Consider the following 23,543-nt stretch of genomic DNA (forward strand, 5'->3'; position numbering starts at 1 on the left):
GGGGTTTCCATGGAAATGGATTCGTTTCAAGCCAATTTAGGGCCAAAGGGTTTATAAGAGCTGGGTTAGTGAGGCATTTAAAATAAACTATTTTCAATGAATGATTCAGAGAACGCATCTGTCTCCATGCGCTTTATCAAGCAGTTTGATCTGAAGGTTCTCACCATTCAAAGTGTGGAAAGAAAACTTTAAGATTTAAACCACAATTGACCATAAAACAACAAAAAATAATTTATTTTTATTTGCTGTCAAATGTTTGAGATTTATTTATTTTTTCCTTCAGAAGTTTGGTCCTTTATAAATATGCAACATATACAAAATATTACAAAAAATACAAAGACCAATGGTTTATATTTAGGTTTAACTCTGCAAGGTGTTTCAAAAAGTACATTCTATGAGTGTAAAATATACAGGCAGCTGCTGTTGTCAGTGTTGAAGCTGTCGTTCCTCTGCAGCTTCCTGTTGGGTTGTGCTGGCCTCACTCTGATTCCTGTGATTCTTTAAACGTCACTTCAGTGGAGAAGAGTTTTCTGCTGCTTTTCTTTGTCCCTCTGTAGTGCAAATGATCTCAGAACAGAACCATCTCACATAAGATAATGCTTCTATAAACAGTCCCTGCCTGCGCTGACAGACACAACCATTCGCTTCGCTTTTTGCATGAAGAACAGTGGAAGACGAGCTGTTAGCTTTCTGTGATGATGGGCTTGAATTGTGTCAGCAGGAAACTTCTCCCATACGTCTTGCATAGCTGGCTAAAATCAGTGCTGGAGTAAAGGTGATGGGGTCGTCCGATCTTAGGCACTTTTTGTACGGATTTGTTGGCTGATTAGTAATAAAAAAAGGCCAGTTCCATGATGAAGGGAGGAGGATTCAGCTGAATCAGCCTTTGACAGTTGTAACTTCATGGACTCAGTCTGTTTTCCTTTGGTCTAAACTGAGGATTTTCCTTCACTGTACACGTTTTGGATACAAAAACTTGGTCCTTTTGTTCAGAAGATATTTTCATTTTGGCAGAGCTTTCTGTTCTCCAGTTCTTCTGTGTCCCAGAGCAGCAGTGGATTTTCAAAACGGTTTCCAGCCTCTGCGCATTTGTAAAAATCCCAGAGCAAAATTATCCGCCTTGATTGTGTCTCTGTCTTCCTCTGTCTGCTTTTGTCGCTCACTTACAGTTTAAACCTGAAGAAAAAACAGGAATATTTGGAGTAAAATGTAATAAATAACACCTGTTATGACTATTAATCAATCCAGAAAAGTCATATTTCTCATTGAATCATTGTGATTAACATGTAAAATTTATGTATCAAAACATGTGAATATTGTAAAATATTAGAGTAGTTTTGGAGAGTGGCGGTGTTGAATCCTAATCCTGTAAAAAACCTGCAGAGGTTCCCTGAGCTTTTAAACGTTCTCTTGGTTTTTCCTCAGCAGACGGCCCAATCGCGAGGAAGACCTAACAGAGGACAGTCATGGACACCCTCACAAGGAAGAGAGAGCCAAGCTTTTGCAAGACAAGCTGCAATGTCACAGAAGATTGAGTGAAAGGGAAACGTGTTGGGAACCCGTGCAACAGCAACAGAGAGTACTGCAGCATTCAGAGGGTCGACAAGGGAAATCTACTGAAGAATATGGAGAAGCATCACCGGTAGTGGGCAGAGTCTGGAGCCAGAGCATCAAGAAGCTCCAGACATGGACCACAAATGTTCCATTTTTATGTCAAACCTCTTCTGAACCACAGACTGTCAGAAGCATCTTACCTGAGCTAAGGAGAAAAAACGTAATCTCGCTCACTGGTCCAAAGTCCTCTTTTGAGTCAAGGGTAAATTTGGTATTTCATTTGCAAGTCAAGGTCCCAGAGTCTGCAGGATGATTGGAGAAACACTGGATCTCTATTGCTTGAAGCATGAAGTGTCACTGATGGTTTGGTTTCATGCCATCTGCTGCTGTTGGTCCACCGTCAAAGCAAACGTCTACCAGGAAACTCTAGAGCACTTCATGCAGCCGTCTGCCGATGAGCTGATTTTCTTTGGTATCTGCCCAAACTGTCAAAGGTACTTAAAGCTGCTACAATGCCCATGGTGTTGCTGTGCTTGATTGGCCTGCAAACTGGCATGACTTGAAACTGACAGAATGATTATGGGCTGTCTAAGATACCTGCGCAGAGTCACACGTGCCGACATGGAAACGGTAAATCCAAGCAGTCATTTCTGCAGGAATGAGGGTCAACCAATTTTCAGAAGTTCTCCTATTCTGAGACAGATAAAGTTTTCATTTTCTACAGGGCATAACCATTCATGACTGATTTTATACATTTTACGAGTTTCACTTATGTAATAGACATTGATCTTTTTCACGATCTTGTATTCTTGAGAGTCACATTGGTTGCAAGGCCATTGGAAGGGAACCGCCCCAATTGTTGAGAAATGTGACACAGCTGATGACATCATCCATGATTGGAATGTTATGCCTGTAGTACAATGGCATGCACACTTTGCTGTTTAACCGGAACTTATGCCAAGTGGATTGAAGACGCAATGCCGGAGCAAACTCGATGCAGAAAATTGCAGTTTTCACGTATTACTATCTACTACATACAAGAAGGGTTAAACAGTATTTCATTCTGACTAGATAAAAAAACACAACATTTTCACTGCTTAAATACTTTCTAATGCAACTATAACTTCAGTGATATCAACTGTATTTCCAATGTCATTTTTTGAGTATAGTTATTTGGTTTGTTGAGGCTTTTAAAAGAAAAGAAAAACCTTGTCTTGTCTGCAGCATTAGTTAACAACAAATCTATTTATGTAGATGGAAACATCTTCAGAAAATCTTTGCATACAAACAAAACAAACTTTATATAAATAAAATAGAAATGAAAAAACACTCTAAAAAGAAAAAAGTTGATCCAACTGGATTGAATCACTTCAGTTGGTATCACCAAATTGAATTAGGTTTATCCAACTTAATTTGATAAGTTAATCTAACTTAAAAAAAATCAATTTTGTTTGTATAATTTAAATTGACACGTTTTTCTAAGGTTTTAACCAATGGGCCTTGTAATTTTCATATCAAAGACACGAATGACCCGGCAATGTCTTGCATTACAAGGTAGAAGCTCACTTGTCGTGAACTCAGTCTTTAAAATTGGAACATACAGTGTTTTGCCGCACAAGGGGGTTGGTAATCATCCTCCTCTACCAAACTCTAACTCATGGTGCAGAAATAAATAAACATAACAGTTTAAATGACTACTTCAAACTGAGTAAAACAGCTAGACAACAAACCCCTGGACAAAAACTCACACTTAAACCCCAATCTGCTCAGATAGGCAAAGAAAAAGGTATCCCATAATTCCTTGCCCTGCCTTAGGTTATGACGTTATGACGCATTGACAGCTTCACACCAAAGTTACACCAACTTAATTTAATTAAGTCGATTGAAAATAAAATAACTATGTCAGACAACTACGTGGTATTTTTAAGTTGAATTAACTCAAAAAAATGATTTCTTTTCACCAAACTAAATAATTAAATTAGTAAAAATTTGCAACTACAGCCCAAATACTCTTTTTAGAGTGTACTAAACCACTGAAACGCTGTCGACTATTGCGTCATCATGTTTGAAAAGTAAAGTTTTGAGACGTGTGTTGCCGTTATTTTATCGCGTACAGTTGGGAGTGAAACTGGCCAAGACCACACGATTGAGGTAGGGGACGAAATATGACGGATGCGATGGCCGATCGCTAAGCAGGATAAACCAGCCTTAATACTGCACACAAGACGGTAATGCTATCAAGCTACTGACAGGAAATGGAGGTGTTGTTGCATTTTTTTCAGAATACCTCTGTTGCGATAATACACTCTTCTGGCTCCTCCCCTATGACATACACCGACCGATGCCTGGAGTCTCGTGAAGACAATGGTGCTGGCGGCAAACGCTCAGGCTTTTCCCTGCAAAAAAAAAAAAAGTCAACTGAAGGCACATCGCAAGATTATGCAATGAGTGTACAAAGATACACAGGATACAAACAAATGCCAATGTACACAATGTTTTGGGAATGGAAGAATTGAAATGAAGTGTTTCCAAGTATGAAGATGAAAGAAGAGTGAAAATGTTACCTGTACTTTCTATTGAAGGGTGTTTTATCAACTAAACTTTTGTCATAAATTAAGCTTCTTTCCTCTTGTAACTTTTCATCCTTGAACTTGTAAGAGTCCATGTGATAATTTTTATAGAAAAAGTTTGATTTGTCCGAGTCACAGTCCACCTCCAGGCTGACTTTCTGGTTAATTTTCTTCAGCTGCGACGTTGGGATCAGGTTGTCCTTTGGAACGCTGGGGAGGTTGTTTATGGTCTCAGTTTCAGCTTCCCGCCTGCACGCTTGCCAGTGGATGTGCCTCAAAGCCAAGGCCACCATGCACAGGAGCATGAGCAGCGCCACCAGGCCTACAGCCAGAAAGACCGCTGCCCACTGGAAGCCATCGCCGCTGGCCACCCCAGATGATAATAACACAAAAGATTCACATTGAGGTCCAGTGAAACCGGAAGGGCAGATGCAGGCCACTGCTGGCTCCCCAGATGCACCACTTTCAGTGCACAAGCCTCCATTGAGGCAAGGGTGGAGGGTGCACTCATCCAGGACTCTTTGGCAGTTGCGCCCAGTGAAGCCTGTGGGGCAGCTGCAGGTGTAGTCGTTGATCCTGTCTTTGCAGGTACCTCCGTTAAGGCAAGGACTGCCGGAACAATCATTAATATTGATTTCGCAGCGCTGGCCGGTGAATCCTGCACGGCAGCTGCACACACTCATGCCCCCCTGGAGCAGACACAGACCACCTGCAAAGACAGGGAGTGGACAATCAGCAAGAACACAAATGGAAAGTAAGGAACAATTTGCCGACAGACTTTTTCTAAACGAGTAGGTGCACAGACTCTTGCTGCCCCCCAGGAGGGCATTTGAGTTCATGCATCTTCATGAAGAGCAGTGTGAGCGCAGCACCAAGTATTGTTCTCCAGCCACTGAACAATCCCAGATTCCTCCATGTTTACAAGCAGACATCATGTGAACTGCACTTGGAAATTTCTATGCTTTTCTCAACAACTGCAACAAGCTGTGGTGACATTTACATTGAGCTGCTGACTGTTTACATGGAAGACAATAGACATGGGGTTCCCAGCAATTCCTGTTGTTCCACTCTACTTCCAGCTGCAGGAATTTAAAGAGGGATGACGGGGAAGCTTGGGAAGGATTGGGAGGTGGCTGCATGGCAGGAAGGTTGTACCATTAGCACAGGGAAGCAGTGTGCACTTGTCCACTCTTCTCTCACAGTTGAGCCCGGTGTATCCTCGGGGACACTTGCACATGTAGCCGTGGCCGTTGCGTCTCTCCCTGCATTCGCCACCATGGAAGCAGGGGGAGTCGGCACAGGTCAGCGTGCTTTGCTCGCAGTGCAAGCCCTCAAAGCCCTGGGGACACATGCACTTGTAGGAGCCCTCAAGACTCTTCCAAGAGAAATGGAAAGAAAATGTGATCAAGCATGTCTAAAGGAAAAAGGAGAGAACAAGTGCACATGCAGCATTTTCTTACTGTGCATTTGCCTGAATTCCTGCAAGGGTTACTGTCACACTCCTTCATCACAAGCTCACAGTTAGCTCCAGTAAATCCAGGTAAGCAAGTGCAGGTATAGCTTCCCTGGCCTGTGTTCATGCAGGTGGCGCCGTTCACACAGGGACGATGATGGGTGCAGAAGTTCAGATCTGGATAAAGAGATAGAAGTTTGATGTCAGGTCCAAAAACCTTCTGACACAGATGTGTAAAGCCACGAATGCACTTCAGTGGAAACTTAATTTACTAATGCCTTGACATTCGTATAATTCAAAACCCTGCACACGTAACAGGAGAAGGTCTTTGGAGAAAGAAAAGCACCAGTGCTGCAAGTCAGGAGACATACCTTGGTCACATAATAGGCCTCCCCAGCCCTCCTGGCAATTACACTGCCATGGCAGCTGGCAGGTACCGTGGTTACAGGCAGGGTACGTCTCACACTCATCACAGAACATTCCTGTCCAACCTTTTCTGCATCTGAAACGTGACCACACAAACCTTGTTATTTTATGGTAAGAAAGCACACAAAATGACTTCTTTTTCTCATTTATCTGAAGCTCTTCAAAAACGGATTAAAGAATGTGACATTTTTGAACCACAACTCCATAATGTTGGATGATAATCTGCTGCAAAAACTTAAAATCAACAGTTGCTGGTATTTATAACTAGCAGATATTTGATTGTTATTCCAAAGATATTCACTATCAACAGGCTAAATTTGTCAGAATATATGCGTGAAGGATGTTGGAAGCATGATGCTGCAGGAACAAAGTGCACAGTGCTTGATGTCCCAAATTTGGATTTTGTAAATAATGGATTTAAATGACAAAAATGGGCAAATTGGATCAGAGAAGAAATGTCTTTGAGTGTGTGTGTTGGGGGTGTGGGAGGGCATGGATGTTGAGTGACAGCAGAGGGTGATCACAGAAACCTGCACTCCTATGCAGCAGGATTTGATGAACTTTGTGTCGCTGATAAAAACTAGTAGTTGCACATCTACGCTCTACAGGAGACACACTATCTAGTTAACGTGAAGCTTGAAGAAACACAAAGCAAAGTTTCCCACAAACCTCCACACTTTCTTCATGCACACAGTCTGCACACATTCCCACTTTTTAGAACTGGTGATAGTACTCACACACACTCCCCAGGCCTGGAGCAGTTTCCATTCCTCTCACTGCAGCCCTCCTGACAGACAGCTGGGAACATGTGATAAATAACAAAGGTAACTTAAAGCTAGACTGTTGTGCTTCATTCTGAAGGACGACCGTGCACATGCGCCTCGGTTTTGGCTAGCTGAACACCTGTCTGAGCATCTCCCCGCCCACTACCAGCAGGCCAAAATCACTCAGAATCAGAAACTTAACATTTAGCTAACCAATTAGTCGAGAAGCAGGAAATCTGCTGGAAAACTAAATGCTAAATTTTTAAAAACAAAAACCTGGTATTTAGTTTTCCAGGGTTTTCTGTTGTTGAACAATGACAAATGTCCAATATCTGAACGTTTTCTGTAACCAAACATCAAACTGATAAGTTATAGGAACCACGAACTGTTTGGAAGGGGAGAACTTCAGCAACAAGAACCAAGTGTTTGGGTGAAGTTTGTAGCGTCCACCACCTTCTCACAATCAGAACACAAACATTTGACGAAACTGACAAAAAGGAAGCCTGCAGCCTTTCAAGGGTCAACCCTTTCCCACGGGTTACTTACGCTCTTCGCAGTATTTTCCCTTCCAGCCAGGTAAGCAGGTTAACTGCCCATCTTGGGTGCAGTTGTAGTGGCCAAAGCGATCGTCTCTGGGGGTGCATTTCTTGGAGCAGCTTTCTCCATAGTAGCTCTGGTTGCAGACGAAGCGGTAGGAGTATTTCAGTTCTGTTAGCCTGTCCGTCTGTGTATCTTGAGACCAGTCAGTTCCTGCGCTCAAATGTCTCTGGACAGCAAAGAAGCTAATCAGAAGGTCTTGGCTCTTGTAATCTTGGGGGAAAAACAGTTTTGCATTAGAATGATTGCATAAAACCTGTTCATGTCTTCAAATAACAACTTTATCTGAAGAACTGCATCCTTTTGGTTTAGGGCTCCAGAATGCATCCACTTTGGGTTTATCACTGTGCCCAGAACCACACCACATCCCTTATTGAATCCCATACAGCTCAGATGAAAGATAAACCCAGGTTGAAATTTCCTGTCGGTTTCCGCCAGCAAAACATTCCCAGGCTCCGTCCAGTGAGCTGAACACAGTGAGGTGTAAAATACAGGAAGATGCAGTGAGGGCTTTTTTGGCAAGCGCTGTGTATTCTCACCAAAGCCCACAGCCCTTTCCCACGCCGAAAATAAATCAGAGGAAGTTCAATTGTACTGAGTGTAAGAATGAGAATGTGGTTACAAGTTTGTGTTAAAGGCACGGAAAGGTGGAAGAGTTTCTGAGACGATGAGCAGTTATCAGGAGGCGAAGACAGTGGTTACATGCTGACATGGAATGGAGTTTTGTTAAAGAGTGGAGCTGGTGTCCACCCCCCTCCCCCCCACACACACACAGCTCCCTCCTGTGGCGGGAAGGGTTGCTCTTACCTGCAGGGCGCTTGTTTCCATAGGATGAATGCCAGGCCTCAATGATTAATGAAAACGATCCCTGCAGACAGATGATCACACACAATGAATGTTGGGACATTTCCCACAATGCACTAAACACGGTTTCCTTTGATGGACTTAGATCGATTGCTGCTTCAGTTTGAGTGTCAGGGACATCCACGGCGCGTGGAATCTGAAGTGATAAATCTGTTTGTCACCTGAGCATTACCTAATGACAGGGATTAGATGAGCTCAACCACAACAACAACCGCTGTGCTGGCCGAGAGCAAGCCACCCGCGCGCGGCTGCTGCCAGCACACAGAGAAGCGCGCGTGTCGTGTGGAGCTCCACGCCCTTACCGGCCATCCGAACTTGAAGGGGATCTGGATGGGTCCCGGTAAAGTCCCGGTGTCTTTGGCTTGGAAAGAGTTTGCCCCGAGCACGGGCGTGACTGTGCTTCCAAAGATGCAGTCACCTGGTGAGATGACAGTCTGATAGTTCTTCAAGCAAACCCGAAAATAAGTCCTGCAGCTGGGAGCGCACGCGCGTCCATCTGACAGCAATCCTTGGTGGTTTTGAAATTCGTGGAGATGAAGCTCAAAGATTCCAGATCCAGAGACCTAAAACAGGGACATAGGATTTAAGATAGACTTGTATCTTAAAGGGACTTGAGTAAAGAAAATAAAAAGAAATAAAAGAACCTTGGCTCTTCGACTTGTTTTAGCCAAAGCTCTGAAGACCACCGTGGAGATGAAGACCTTCCTTCATACCTGTGATATCAACGCAGTGCTGACTGCGATGGTGAAGGTGAACCAAGCTGCCATCCTTCTTGTTTCTCCAGGGCAGCCAGTGAGACACAAACCCTCTGATTCTGGAGGATTTCCACCGAAGGAAGCAAACAGGAGACGTCTCTGGCCGGGGGGGTGGGAGTGGGTAGGGGGTCCTATAAATCCTCTGCTCTGAGGTCCCCCAGCAGCCCTGCGCTGCGGTGCGTCACAGGCGACCACTTCAGAGGAACCCCAAAGTTACCTACAGACGGGGGGACCAGGATCCAGAGCTGTGCGTCCTTCAGTCCGCGTGCGTCCTCCTCTCTCATCGCACAGTACTCCACAGCCGAGCGCGCGCGGCTAAAGGCTCGTGTCGCCGCTAAACTCGGTGCGTCAGAGCGCAGCGCACGCTCATCTTTCTTCTGGTTACAACTGAATGAACAGACGCGTGTCTCCTCCCACATATATACAACACCACTGCGCTCATTACACGAACTGTCAATCATTCGGCTGACCCCGCCCACTTCACATGTCCCATCATCCCCAAAAGAATCCAGATTAACCAGCCAACAACTGACCACCACCAAGAAGGAAAGTGTCAGTGTTCTTCTTCCTATGACGTTTCCCTGATGGATTACTCAGAAACTAAAGAGAAATATGAGTCAATACTTTGCGTGGAAGTACTTTGTGAAATGATAAATGGTACTATAACTAGTACTATAAAGGAATTGACAGAACAAGTTTTCTTTGAGTCAAAGTCTATCTGAAGTCAATATAAATCAATTCATATTTTGCATGGTTATAGCCTATTCTATGAAGTACTAAGTATTGTAAAGTACTGTACTATTGTGCATTACTGTAGTACTGTAGTGAAACGGTGATCTACTGATTGGAGTGACACTTCATAATTTGGAAAAGCGATCTTTTGTGTTTTTATGATCCATTTAATCAGTAAATATTTCTAAATGTGCACATGAACGGATGTTTTCTTTTGTTTTGCTTTGTATTTGCACAACTATAATAGCATTTCTGAGTAGCTGTAACATCACAGTGGCTCACTAGACCACAGCACCGCCACCGGACGGAGCACAAACAGTGACATCGAACGTGTCAGGAGCACGTCCAACTGTTTTCATGGTTTTTCAGTGCAGAGCGATGCGCCCACTTTTTCTAAAATGAGGCTCCAGCAGGAAGAAAACCTCTGGACATGAAACCACATGGGTGGTGAGTTTTAAAAGCACCAACAGCATCAGATACAGGCAACGTAACAACCAGCCTTCAAACGTGCCTCATCTTGTGCTGCTGCTCAGCCTACAGCTGACTTTCTGCTTACGTGTTTAGTCTGGTTGGTGGCGCTTGGCTTTTTTCCTCAGTTCATGCTTTGTTATGACTAAAAAGAAGCTGCCTCCTCTTGTTGCTGCGTGTGTCACGCTCTCCCTCATGGGGGTGTGAAACATAAACACAGATACTCAGCTGTGTGTGAACCAGCCTTGCCATCCTGCTTTCAGATCCAGTCAAACTGGGCTGAGCTTAATGTCTCTTAAATGTTACATATCGTGTATGAAGCAATTATACCCCCACCCCATCACCGTCTACTCTCAGGGTCTCTCATATCCATCCGCTCAATGTTGAGAGTCCAGCAGGGAGACACTGTCTTCCATTTTTAGAGTCTTTAGTATGACCTGACCATGGATTTGAATCAACGGCTTCAGTCTCAGGGCAGACACTCTACCACAGCCTCCTACCCCCTCAATGGTGAACATCCAGGGAAGGGATGAGTGGACCCTTACAAGCACAATATCAGCAGCAAACTGGACCGGTCCATCAGCACCAGCGGACAGCACAACAGGTGTTGTCCCAACCTTTTGCAAAGAGGGTCAGGTTTGGTGAGGTGAAAATATTTGAGGGCCAACCACTCAGCCTGACATTCTTGAAACTATTTTGATAACATTAAAAGCAAATTAACGGCCAACTTTGGCGCAGGGGTTGGACTTTGGACATGCCTGCTGTGCGGGAAGGCCCAAAGCAGGCTGAATCTGCAGAGGAGACTGTGGTCTTTTGGAGTGTAAGAGGCCATTGCTGAGGACTTTGTATGACTCCGCTGTGGCTTCATCAAGTCTGTTCGGTGCCACCTGCTGGAGCAGCAGCATCACAGACAGAGAAGGGGAAAAAGCGGGACAAAAGGTTCAAGAAGTCATGCTCTGTCCAAGGCTGCCCCCTGGAATCATTCAAGGAAGTAGGAGACAGAAGGGTCCCAGCTAAACTAACGTCCATGTTGGAGCATGTGTGTCTTCCCTGGAGAGCAGCTTCAGTCACAGATTGATCCTCCCTGGCTGTGTGAAGGAGAGACTTCGCAGGTCTGTGCTTCCTGTCAGACTCTATAATAAACCTTTGTGACTGCACTTTTTCACCCGGCAGTCCATAAAATCTGAACCAGCATCCTATTCTACTTAACTGTATACAACAGCTTTAATATTTAACCACACATATTTATTGTTTATTTCATGTAAATATACAGACCCCTTCAAAAAATGTAAGTCATGGAAAATTGTATTTATTTTTTATAATTCCATTAACCCTTGTGCTATCTTAGATGACCCCCCCTTCCATTGAGGTGTTCTCCCTACCATGACAAAGGTGGATAAAGGTGGAAAAATTTCATGTAATCCATGGACACCAGTGAAGATCACAAATCATTGAAGAAAAAAGGTTCAGAGCACTGTCTAGTGGGTCTAGATGACCCAACTCCCAATGGTAAAGTGCCTATAGGATAGCACAAGGGTTACAGGAATTAAACTTTTACATAAAATAGATGCAGGGTCCACTGTTTAAAGACCTGCTCTGATAAAAAAAAGTTCTCGTTAAAAAATCGTGAAGTAAATGGCTACCTCTCTGTTATTCTCTATAAAATTAGAATATTCCAGAGTATTCAAATTTTTGAAATCCTGTTGTATCCCAATGTAAAGGGGGGGGGGGGGGGGTGTCATCTAAGATAGCACAAGGGTTAAGGTGCAGTTCCAGGTGGGAACAGCCTTCATAATGGCTTCTAATGATGAACACCATCTCACTTATTTGCTTTGATTGCTGTTTGTGTCTTATGGAGCAGCCATGAAACAGCTCTATAATTGTATCCATTGCAGTTTAAAGTGTGTTTCTGCAGCTGATTACACACAGTTCTCCTGGCTGCGACACAGATGGATGTTCCTTTTCATAAACCTCCACCCATGATGATGCTTTTACTGCACACACATCTCACCCGCTGATTGGCAGATTGATTTTTGGAGCCCCAACAATGATGCTAGCTTGGAAGACACCAGTAACGGAACACCAGGAGAAGCAGCAAACACAGGGGCTAAAAATGACCCACTGAATGTATGCCACCCCCCCCCCCCATCATTTGTTTCTGCAGCTGGGTCGGCTTTCTTGACTTAAACCGTCAGGTTGGTAAACGCTGCTGCAGTATGGCATTATTGTAGCATAAATAATTTTAACGTTTGGATTCAGCAACATCATAGAATGTGTTTCTGAAAATAGACCAAAACTGCTCAGATGTTTTGGGAAGCACGTCTGAATGACGATGAATGACGCAGCCGTCAGTGTTTCTGTGATGCAGGTGGTCCTGATTCTTCCGGCTGTTCAACTTTCACTTGATGGAATCCAGTCGCCTCCAAAAGTGTTGGAACAGTGAAGCCAAGTTTTTGTATTTGTCTGCTTTCTATTCTCAGGTTATTACATCTAAATCTTACAAACCCCTTCAAAGATGTCACTGTTTGTTTGATCTCGCTCAATTTTTAATGGATACAAACTGTTGAAAAAGATATAAATAATTGATTAAGTGGATCAAGGTTGATATTTTGGGGCAAATTGTCTTGTTTTCAGTTCATTGGGGGGGGGGGGCTATCCCCTTAGATTTTCTCTTTAACAGGTAAAGACTGGCTCTACATGGTTTCAAACTACAGATTGACGTGACCTGTCTACATATTCTTTGGCCCGGAAAAGCTCTTTTTGCTTTGGCAGAGTGTTTTGGATGATTATTTTGCTGCATGATAAAAGATCCACAATTAGTTTGATTTTATTAGCAGACAAATAGAAATGTCCTTATTTGATTTATTTTATGTGTGACATCATCCATAAATATAGATGAGCCCATCCCAGAAGAAGCCATGTAAGGAAAATCATGACACTCCCTCCTCTGTGTTTCACAGCCTTTCTTTGGTCAAAGCTCATCTTTGTATGTAGAACCTGATCTCACAAGAATTAACCCTTGTGCTATCCTAGGCACTTTACCATTGGGAGTTGGGTCATCTAGACCCACTAGACAGTGCTCTGAACCTTTTTCTTCAATGATTTGTGATCTTCACTGGTGTCCATGGATTACATGAAATCTTTCCACCTTTATCCACCTTTGTCATGGTAGGGAGAACGCGTCAATGGAAGGGGGGGTCATTTAGCACAACTGTGATGCCTGTACTGCTCCAGTCTGGAGGTCGTTCCTGATCTCCACTGATGTTTTTAGTTCCTGTCCTCAACAGCAGATGCTTTCTACCTTTTCCAAACCTGTATCCACTGGCTTCTTTCCAATTCAGTGAAGTGGCATTGGTCAACTCCACGTGTCATGAGTGGTCAGTTTCTGCTCTCTGCTGCCCTCTACTGTCTGTTTTTCTTCATCTGCCAAAGCTGCTGTCTGGGTGTGAGTTGTTGAGTCACATTTATGCTTTGCAAAAACGTTGAATTAAAAATCAAACTCATCCTGTGGTTTTGTTATTGTGGAAAAATAAATAAAACAACAACAACAGCTATCATTAGCTATTGGTTTAAGCACTGACCTGATTCTGGTTCTGCAACTTTATTACCAAGTTCATCATTTACTGTGTCACTCTCTTCAGTTCAGAGGCTGCAGTTACAGCATCAGTCCTTTACCTGGACACACTGGTTCATCTTTACTTATGGATCCTTTCTGTGAAAATTATTACTACTTCAAAACAAATGTATTTGATAAAAAGAACCCTTCGTGCTCACAAAAACAACAGTTGACAAAAAAGCTGCAAGACAGGCAGAGATAAGGACAGAAGTGTTTGCATATGCTGATGACACATCAGAGAACAGTAGGGTTCTGTCTTCCTGTCTGCACTCCTTTGGACCTAAAATGACAGAACATTTGATTCTAAGTATTATTGACGGTCTGCATGTCATGACTTACTTCATTACTCCAATCTAACTGGCGAAAATGTTTAAGGGTCAAGAATATGTTCACAATCATAACGAAATCTGAATTTGAAACTTTTCTCATATGCATCTGAAATGACTTGACACATGACAAAACCTAAGATAGTTTTCAAAAAAATCATTTGTCTTTCCTATTTGAAGGCAACAAAAGAAAAATCCTAAAAAATTAAAGTTATATCTAAGAATCTTAAACATTCTAAGTTTATTTAAAAAATATTTTGACAGTGAAATACTGAACCAGGTTTTACTGCAGAAAGAGTAAAAATGTAATCCCTTTTCCTGATTTGGAAGTGCAAAATATCAAGGACCACGGGTCCCTGTGCATTTATAGCATTTCTAAGTTTGTATGAAACATGAAACCCTTAAAGCGCAGCACGGGTGATGCTTGGTCCACATGAGTCCTTTTGAATGTGTGCTGTTGTTCCGGGACACTGACTGTCCCACAATACCTGTGGCTGTCACAAAGATCAGGCAGAGCTGAAGAAGCAGATTCTGTGAGAACAAACAGCTTCATGAGTCTAAACATCCACATTCTGCAGAGACGTTGCAGTTTCTGCTTTGGGAACCGGAGCTCAATAAATGGTCTCTTTAGTGCACGTGTGAGTGTGTGTGGGAGTGGTTGTGTGTCCTGCGACAGACTGGCGACCTGTCCAGGGTGTACCACCAGTAGCTAAGACCAGCTCCGGGGACTCTGTGACCCCAAAAGGGGTTCAGAAAATGGATGGATGGATGGATGCACGTTCTGATTGCTGTGCACACAAATGCTAACAGTTCAAGGCTTCACAGGTATTTTCATATGATGCTGGTGGAATGGTATACTTATAAATATATATACATCCCTTCTGCCAACAGTGCCGGTACTATAAGCAGAATGGCTCTAGGTCTGAGTACATTTGACCAAAGGCTGACTCTCCTAACGCCTCTTTTCAGTAATTGTTTAGTCTACTAGACTAGTCTACTAATCATTTATCTAGTTTCTTTCATTGCTGCAATTTAGATTTACCTGCTTGATTTAACCCTTGTGCTATCCTAAGCACTTTAACATTGGGAGTTGGGTCATCTAGACCCACTAGACAGTGCTCTGAACCTTTTTTCTTCAATGATTTATGATTTTCACTGGTGTCCATGGATAACATGAAATCTTTCCACCTTTATCCACCTTTGTCATGGTAGAGAGAACATGTCAATAGAAGGGGGTGGGGTCATCTAAAACAGCACAAGGGTTAAATGCTGTGAACTGAACACAAAACATAGCCTTAAACAAGTTTGACTTTTCTCATTGGATCTGCAAAAGGAGGAAAACTCAGCTGCTTTTGGAACGCATGCATGCAGACCAATATAAGGATGAGTTTAAAAGTTTTGTTAAAAATCTATATTTTAGAGAAGTAAGTTAAGTGAGGATGATGTGGAAAATCCAGATTGAGTTTCTGGATTAGCTGAAGTCTATGAAAGAAGCTGCAGTTTGACAAGAAAACCTTTCAGGGAACTGAGGGGAGATGAGGGTGGATGGCAACAACAGCAGAGAAACCGATGAAAGAAAATGAGGAACTACTGAGGCCTTCAATGTCACTTCTAGAAATTAGGAGTAAAAACAAAGTTGTCAAAAAATCTGCTCTGATGCTGCATGAAGCTGGAGACCTCTTCTTCCTCTTGTTTGCAGAGGAAAAACACCTGAAGCTGATGTTCCCTCAGGAACGCCAGCAGCTCCTCACTTCTCCACAGTTTCTCCCTTTTGTGTTCAGAGTCAGCGCTGCCTGGCCTGCTGATCTCTTCCCACTGACTTCAGAGGTTTTCTCCAGGCTGGTACTGAGGCTCAGTAGCAGTGAAGTAGTCCTCCAGGAAGAACTGTAGGTATTCGAAGGTGGGCCTCCCCTCTGCTTCCTGCTTCCAGCATTGTAGCATGAGCTCATGCATGGAGGTGGGGCAGTCCTGGGGGCATGGCATCCGGTAGCCCTGCTCCACCTGCTCCAGCACCTCTCTGTTATTCATGCCTAAAACACAACACAGGAAGACATTGAAGAAGACCAGCTGTATCTGGATAATTCCAATTATACTGAGACATTTGAACCAATAATTCTCCATAAAGTTGTGTTTTATGAGTTTTGGGAGTACCGTGTTTCCCCAATTATTCATCTGTCAATATTTACGGTTTCAAGTATTCGCTGATTTTATTTCAGTCACGTGACTCCTCAAGTTCATCTCAAAAACTCCAAATATTCAAGATGCTTACAGTACAGAGTCAAAGTCTGGACACACCTTCTCATTCAAATGAATGGGAAGGTGTGTCTAAACGTTTGCTCTGTACTGTATGTGAGACTTTTGCATCTGAGGAAGGTGCAGCGGGAATTTCTGAGAACTGGAGTGGAGATGAAGAGCACGCCGGCACGTCGGCTTCCTCGCCGGCTGCTAAAGAATATTAAAGTATGTTTCACACTAACCGCTAAACTCATTTGATGTTTGTTTTTCTAAAAGCTGTTAGCCTGTCTGCTCCAGCTCCCAGCCAAGCCTTCCCCCTGGACTCTCACACCTTCCCAGTAATAAACTCAAACTCAATTCTCTTCACTTGTGTCTGCTACATGTGTCCGCCTGCTTCGCCCTGCACCACAACACAAAGTTTGCGCCCCTGAATGGAGAAATGGCATCAGCTGACTCAGAAACGGCCGGAATATATCCTCATACGCTGAGAAAGATCATCGTGGAGAATAATTATCATGAATGAAACCGTCACACTTAGTTGATGAAGGAGGAAACACAGCTCCTGGTTTTAAGGCACAGAGACCCTCCTAATGCGTTATACAGTCCTCTACAGTACAGTCTATTGCTCTGAATGAAACAAACTTCTTATGTTGAGCAATATTCCATTGTTCTCTAAGAAATGTTTGACTAAGCATGTTTCAGAAGGGTTTTTGACGAGTAAGGATCACTGACGGAGATTCTTCCGCCACTGGCGGTGGGGGGAGGTTCTCTGTATTTGTGGATACTGCGTATTTGCGGGGGTCTCTGGTCCCTAACCCCCGCGGATAAAGGGGGGAATACTGTACACAGCTCAGGTCTCATATAGTGGACACATGATGCAATTTTCACTTACTCTAATTCCTCATTAGTTTGTATGTTTGTTACTTTAAAAAAAGTTTTAAAAGTAATTATGTAAGGTGCAGTTTTAAAATTCACGTTTTTGACCTTGAGGGAAAAAAAACCTACATGTAAACTAAAAAGGAATCAGGGCGGAGGCAAAGACTTTTTCTACTCTGCTGCAATTGACTGAACAAAAACTAAACTGCTGTAGTTCAAGCTCATCTCAACCATAACTGGAAATGTTAGTAACATTTTCCCGTTAGTTAAATGTTCCATCCGTGAGACAACCTTAGATGTAATATACTTCAGTGCTTCCGTAACACATCAGAACTTCAAGCTAGTAAACCAAAGTTTCATGTGAAGACCAATACTCCACATGTTCAAAAATGTCTGTACCATTGCTGTGGGACAGCCCTGCAATGGCCTGACATGCTGTCCAGGGCGTACCCTGTCTTGACCCAACAGGGTTGGGATAGGCTCCAGCAACTCTGTGACCTTTGACAGCAGGGTTTTAGCTACAATGTTGACACTTTTTTGGAAAGACATGCGAAACATCGCAGTTGATGAAAAGTGCTGCACAATACAATTAGTCCTGTAGCTAAATCCCTGAACGAGGATGCTCCATACTTTGATTAGAGCTGTCATGCAGCTCATCTTTTTCACATGATAGACTAATTGTTACCTGTAATTAGTTCATCTAATGAATCTATGTTCAATCTAAATTATTTTAAACCTAACTCTTACTGTAAAAAGTCTCATTTTGAGATATTATACTTTAAATTCATGATATTGTGCTAAAAGATCAAATTAACAACTAAAAATCTGTCTTTTTGAAGTTTTCCTGATCCAACAGACTTCCAACCTTTACTTTGAAACCAACATGGGGGATTTTTTCAATCTCCAACGATTAACAAAAACTCAAGAACCAAACATCTGGTACAGAATTCTCAAATTTAACAGAGAAAAACAGCAGAAACATTTTTCTGAGCAATCCAACAAATACTGACCACAAACTTCTTATTAGTACCATAATATCTGTTAACATACCTTATTCCACAGTTTACTGTCTGATATGATCAGTCCTCCACGAACAACAATCACCTCGTCAGGCTTTATCCCTTTACATAACATATATAACATAATAGTTGTGGCATTGTCGCTTTTTTTTGTGTTACTTCTGTCAAGAACTACAAAGTCACAAATTCACGTAGTGACAGCAGCAATGCGCCGCGTCTACAGCTGTACACAGACACCAAGATGTGTACCGGGACCAATGCAAGAGGCGTTTTTTAGCTGAGTTCAAATAAAATGTTCAATCCAAGGGTTGAACAGTTGGCCCGTTGTTTTAATATATTTCAGTAGAGGACATTAGTTAATGATTAAAAATTAGAATAACGCGCCAATTTGTCTGTACAGTAGTTAAATTTTCTTGATGAATGTGATAATTTGACAACTCTAACTTTGATCAGAATCCTCTGAATTTAAACTAAAGTATAACAGACTGATGTTCTTATTCTTTAAGCTGCATTTGTTATGCTAATATACATGAGTTGTCAATTGTGATGGAAGGAGTGGTCAATGGGAAAACTGATGACACAAATTATGTATACCAATATAATTAATATGAAGAAAGTTTATTCTCAAATACAAAAGGGGTTTATGCAAATATACACCTTGTGTGTCAGAGTATTCATAACCGCTGTTGTAACAGAAAAACCTGTTCAACACAAGAGGCCTTCAGCTCTGATGGGTCTGCTCAGCTGTTGGACAGGACAAGTTAAAAAGAGAATCAATCTTTTTTGCTTCACTGCAAGGACATTTCTTACCTGGGTATGGGACTCGGCCTTTGGTGACAAGCTCTGTTAAAAAGACCCCAAATGACCACACATCAGACTTGATGGTGAACTTCCCATACAACGCAGCCTCGGGGGCGGTCCACTTGATGGGGAACTTTGCACCTGCGGTAGACATTGGCTTAGCTTTTAATTGTGGAGTTACTGGCTTGTTAGAATGAAGAAATTGATACTTCATATCATTCTGGAAGTTTTAAACTGATCAGAACCTTTTAAATTAGATAGTGAGATTTTTCTTTTTGGTGACTTAAAATGGTAAAGGTCAGAAAAAGCAAACTGTACTAATTAGTATGTGGCAGATTAAACTGAAGTATCTAGGAGTATTTTGTGAAATACCCAAGGGTGGTTAAATAGTCAGAAAATTGTGATTTCCCCCTCATGACAGCTTAGTTTAGAAAAATCACTACCGTGTTTTTGTACTTCCTCAAGTGTTTCATAAACCTTTGTTTACAAACATAAATCCTTAAACTTTGAGCGGTCAGCCGTGAAAAAATAAAAAAAGCATTGCTGTCAAAACAAAATAGCTGGTGGCTCTGTCAATGAAAGAAAATGCCCAATGGTCATTAAAATAATGAACAACCACCAAACTGGGAAGACATTATTTTCAATGGTTGTTTAAACGGTTAAGGGATAAACTAAGAAAACAGACTTGGACTAAAAGGATGACACCCTGAACCCATAACATGTAGAGTGGAAATGTTCATGCACATTTTTCTACGCTGCAAGTTGTGAGGAACACTTATACAACACGCAGCAGAAGGTGAGACAGAGGTGTGTTGTACAGATTTTTCTTTGTTTCTTGAGCCCATAAGTGGCATTCACAGACTCCTTGCATTAGGAAATTAGAAAATCAGAGTGCAGTTTGTTTGGCATTCTACAGGCAAGTGGAATTTGGGATTATGGCCTACTGGTCGAACAGCAGCTTCAGACAAGCATAGAGGTCCAACAACAAAACAGGACTCGGTATCCGATCCGAGAGGCCACTCCTTGCAACCATGCCCTTCCAGCTGTGGTTTGGCCTGTGGGCTAAAATCAAAGTCATACACTGAGGGACACGATCTTCTCATCCACTGTCAATTACCAAGGTAGGTAATTGAAAAGCTCCTCAGGGCTCAAGGCATCAGTGTTGGATGAAGTTGAGAGTTTCAAATCTGGATGCTTTGGGACTGTCTTGGCTGACACGTCTTTGCAGAATCACATGGTAGTCAGGGACTGCACCACTGGACTGGCAGAAAGGGGTGATGGCTACCCTTTTCTAGAAGAGGAACCAGATGGTGTGTTCCAACTACCGGGAAATCACACTCCGTAGCCTTCTTGGAAAGTCTGTGTCAGGGTACTGAAGAGGAGAGTTTAGCTGAAAGTCGAACCTTAGATTCAGGAACGACAGTGTGGTCTCTGTCCTGGTTGTGGAACAGTGGACCAGCTCTACACTTTTCTTTATTTGCTTCATTTTTATATATATTTTGCCAAAACTCTCAATTTTTGTCTTATCTGTCTGAAAAAATGTTCTCACCGAATTTTTGCTTTGTCAGTACACATTTTGGTAAATACCAGTCTCCCTTTTTATGATTTACATTCAACAGTAGTATCCTCATCAATCATCTCCACTCTTCTTCTCAGGTCCATTGTGGATCAGTTGATGGATGTTGCAGTCTGATAATGATGTCACTGGAGATAACCTTTACTGTCCTTGAAGGATGTTCTGTGCTCTTTAGTAACTATCTCTTCAGCTTGTCATCAGTTTTCCTCTTGCATCCATTCATAGGAGGATGTCTACAGTCTTGTAGAGCTTAAACTTCAGAAAAAGAAATGTGCAACTCTTATTTAAGGAACATCAAGTTGCTTGGACATTGACTTGCAGCCTTTGCCTACGATGTTTTTTAATTTTGTGAAGCCATGCTCCATGTGGGACCCACCAGGTCACTAAACAGCACAGTGACTACTGTCACCCTTTAACCCTTGTGCTATCCCAGGCACTTTACCATTGGGAGTTGGGTCATCTAGACCCACTAGACAGTGCTCTGAACCTTTTTTCTTCAATGATTTGTGATCTTCACTGGTGTCCATGGATTACATGAAATCTTTCCACCTTTATCCACCTTTTGTCATGGTAGAGAGAACACGTCAATGGTCACCTTGACCTCATAGGATAGCACAAGGGTTAAATAGACAGACTGTTACGTCCCCTTGTGTGTCTAAGGGCAACGAGGGCATAACATAAAAAAGAAAAGTTTTGGCTAACAAATTAACTGTAACAAATACACCAAACGAATGTCTCCATAAAAATATAACAACTTTATTTACAAATTAACAAACAACGACCAGCAATAACTAAAAGTGAAGCTAAAAGGCTTCAGGGTGAACCAAGGCCAAAATAACAAACAAAACCCCAACTAACTGAAATATGTAATCTTACCTGTAAATGAAAGGAAAGGGAAATAAATGACAAAACTCTAACCTCCCAAACCTAACAAAAACAGGAGAAAACATGTACTAAAGAAAATGGCGGTTCACCCCTACAGCTTCACTTAAATAACTATAAACCAAAAGACTAATCAGAGTGGGCACAAAAATACAAACTATGAAGAACTATGAATACAAAATACTAAAGTGCAACACACAACTAAACAAGAGGTGAAATCAAAACCAAAATGGAGAAGAGGGCCAAGCTGCAGTGGAGACTGTTGCAGCAAGGCTCCCTTCCCCATTTTGGTTTGTATTTCACAGGTAAGATTACATATTTCAGTTAGTTGGGGTTTTGTTTGTTATTTTGGCCTTGGTTCACCCTGAAGCCTTTTAGCTTCACTTTTAGTTATTGCTGGTCGTTGTTTGTTAATTTGTAAATAAAGTTGTTATATTTTTATGGAGACATTCGTTTGGTGTATTTGTTACAGTTAATTTGTTAGCCAAAACTTAACCTGTTTATGTTTATGTTTATGCTATGCCCTCGTTGCCCTTAGACACACAAGGGGACGTAACATAATTGGGGGCTTGTCCGGGATATTTGAAACCATTTGGGTTTCTCTAATTTGTTAATTTATATGTGGGTTTTTTCAGATTGGTTAACAGTTTTTGCTTCACTTTTTAGACTTGGTTGGCCGTTTATCTTTGTGGACCATAACATTGGCCTTTGTAGTTGGTGTTCTGTTGGCTTTGGGAACCAGAGCATTTTTAAAGAGCAGTTGTTGTCTGAGCAGGAGTGCTCCAACCCTCAGGCAGATTTTGGCTGGAGGCATCAGTTGGAGGTGGTGTAGGCGATGGTGTGGGAGTGCAGGCTGCTGCAGGTGTTGCCAATGCCACAAGCCCGAACGGGCGGCAGCAGGTGCGTAAGTTCCTGCTGCCATAGCTGGTGCAAGGGCAGACCCAACTGCATTGTTCCAGACGGGGTTGCCAGACAGAACGTCCGCTGCTCCTAAAGTTTGTGAGTATAAACATCGCTCTTGGTTTGAGTGCACTGTGGCCTCTTTGTCCTGACAAATGTGAAATTGGTGCTTTAAGCACATTGACCACCATTCTGTAGACTCTAGAAAACTGTTAACCAAACTTGTTTACTTCTGTGCAACACATTTGTTTGTTTAATTTGGAGTTGGTTTTGTGTGACTAGTCTTTGGTGACTAGTCATGACGGGTGCGTGTTCTGCGGGGCGCGCACCCCGAGTTGACGGGCGCGTGTCCTGCGGGGCGCGCACCCCGAGTTGACGGGCGCGTGTCTTGTGGGGCGCGCACCCCGAGTTGACGGGTGCGTGTCTTGTGGGGCGCGCACCCCGAGTTGACGGGTGCGTGTCTTGCGGGGCGCGCACCCCGAGTTGACGGGTGCGTGTCTTGTGGGGCGCGCACCCCGAGTGGACGGTCGCGTGCCCAGAGGGGTATGCGTCCCGAGTTTGACGGCCGCATTCCCGGAGTGGTATGCGTCCCGAGTTTGACGGTCGCGTGCCTCGAGGGGTGCGCGTCCCGAGTTTGTGTGATGCGTTTTGTGTGGCCGGTTAGAGTTTGTGTGGCGTCCTGAGGTTGGGATGCAATTTTTGTGACGGATCTTCAGTTTGTGTGGTGTGCTGGAGAGCTTCCACTTTGTGTGTGCTCCACTTGGGGTAAAATCTTCTTTTGAAAAGAAGTTTTATCTTGGGTAGGGGGGTGTTACGGCTGTGGCCGTATTTGGTTTTGGTTTGTTCTGTTCTGTGTTTTGTGGATCTTTGGGTTTGTATGTCTTTGTTTGTGATTATTTTCAGGTGTGGTGGAAAGGGTGTGGCCTCCCCCTCCAGCTGGCAGCAGCAGAGCATTAGATCAAACATTGTTAGAGCTTTTTGGTCCTGGTAATTTGGGTTGGTTATTTTTGTATGATTTTGAGTTGTCATTGTAAATAAATTCCCAGCTTAATTTCAGTCTGGGTCTGGTGAGAGTTTCGAGTCATTGGTGAATTTGGTTTTTCTTTTTACCTTTATGTTACTCCCGTTT

At 42.8% G+C, this 23,543-nt stretch overlaps 2 protein-coding genes across 9 annotated transcripts in view; both read right to left on the minus strand.

The window, feature by feature from the left end:
- Positions 1-223: 223 nt before the first annotated feature.
- Positions 224-9,379, minus strand: dll4 (delta-like 4 (Drosophila)). Its single transcript, XM_004083989.5, has 11 exons — positions 8,942-9,379; positions 8,531-8,791; positions 8,172-8,232; positions 7,314-7,577; positions 6,741-6,801; positions 5,949-6,079; positions 5,585-5,754; positions 5,280-5,499; positions 4,119-4,833; positions 3,842-3,950; positions 224-1,176 (listed from the first exon to the last, which is right to left on the minus strand). Exons 1-11 carry the CDS (start codon positions 8,993-8,995, stop codon positions 1,171-1,173), a joined length of 2,052 nt encoding a protein of 683 aa, XP_004084037.2. The 5' UTR covers positions 8,996-9,379; the 3' UTR covers positions 224-1,170.
- A 4,385-nt stretch (positions 9,380-13,764) lies between these two features.
- fynb (FYN proto-oncogene, Src family tyrosine kinase b) overlaps positions 13,765-23,543 on the minus strand; it is a 36,571-nt gene continuing 26,792 nt past the window's right edge. For all 8 annotated transcript variants that reach the window (XM_078943133.1, XM_078943131.1, XM_078943128.1 and 5 more), the window contains 2 exons: positions 19,066-19,197; positions 13,765-16,155 (listed from right to left, as the gene is read on the minus strand). In XM_078943133.1, coding sequence (XP_078799259.1) covers positions 15,947-16,155; positions 19,066-19,197 — 341 coding nt within the window. In that variant the 3' untranslated portion in view covers positions 13,765-15,946. The remainder of the gene's footprint in view (positions 16,156-19,065; positions 19,198-23,543) is intronic.

The sequence above is a fragment of the Oryzias latipes genome, chromosome 24 (assembly GCF_053564925.1).
Source record: "Oryzias latipes strain Hd-rR chromosome 24, Olatipes_Hd-rR_3.1".
NCBI classification, from domain to species: domain Eukaryota; kingdom Metazoa; phylum Chordata; class Actinopteri; order Beloniformes; family Adrianichthyidae; genus Oryzias; species Oryzias latipes.

Coding starts and splice junctions, on each gene's coding strand:
- dll4 (XM_004083989.5), bottom strand. CDS start 8,995: ATGGCAGCTTGGTTCACCTTCACCATCGCAGTCAGCACTGCGTTGATA. Junction 4,834..5,279: donor ACTGCTTCCCTGTGCTAATG/GTACAACCTTCC, acceptor CTGTCTTTGCAG/GTGGTCTGTGTCTGCTCCAG. Junction 3,951..4,118: donor CCCTTCAATAGAAAGTACAG/GTAACATTTTCA, acceptor TTTTTTTTGCAG/GGAAAAGCCTGAGCGTTTGC.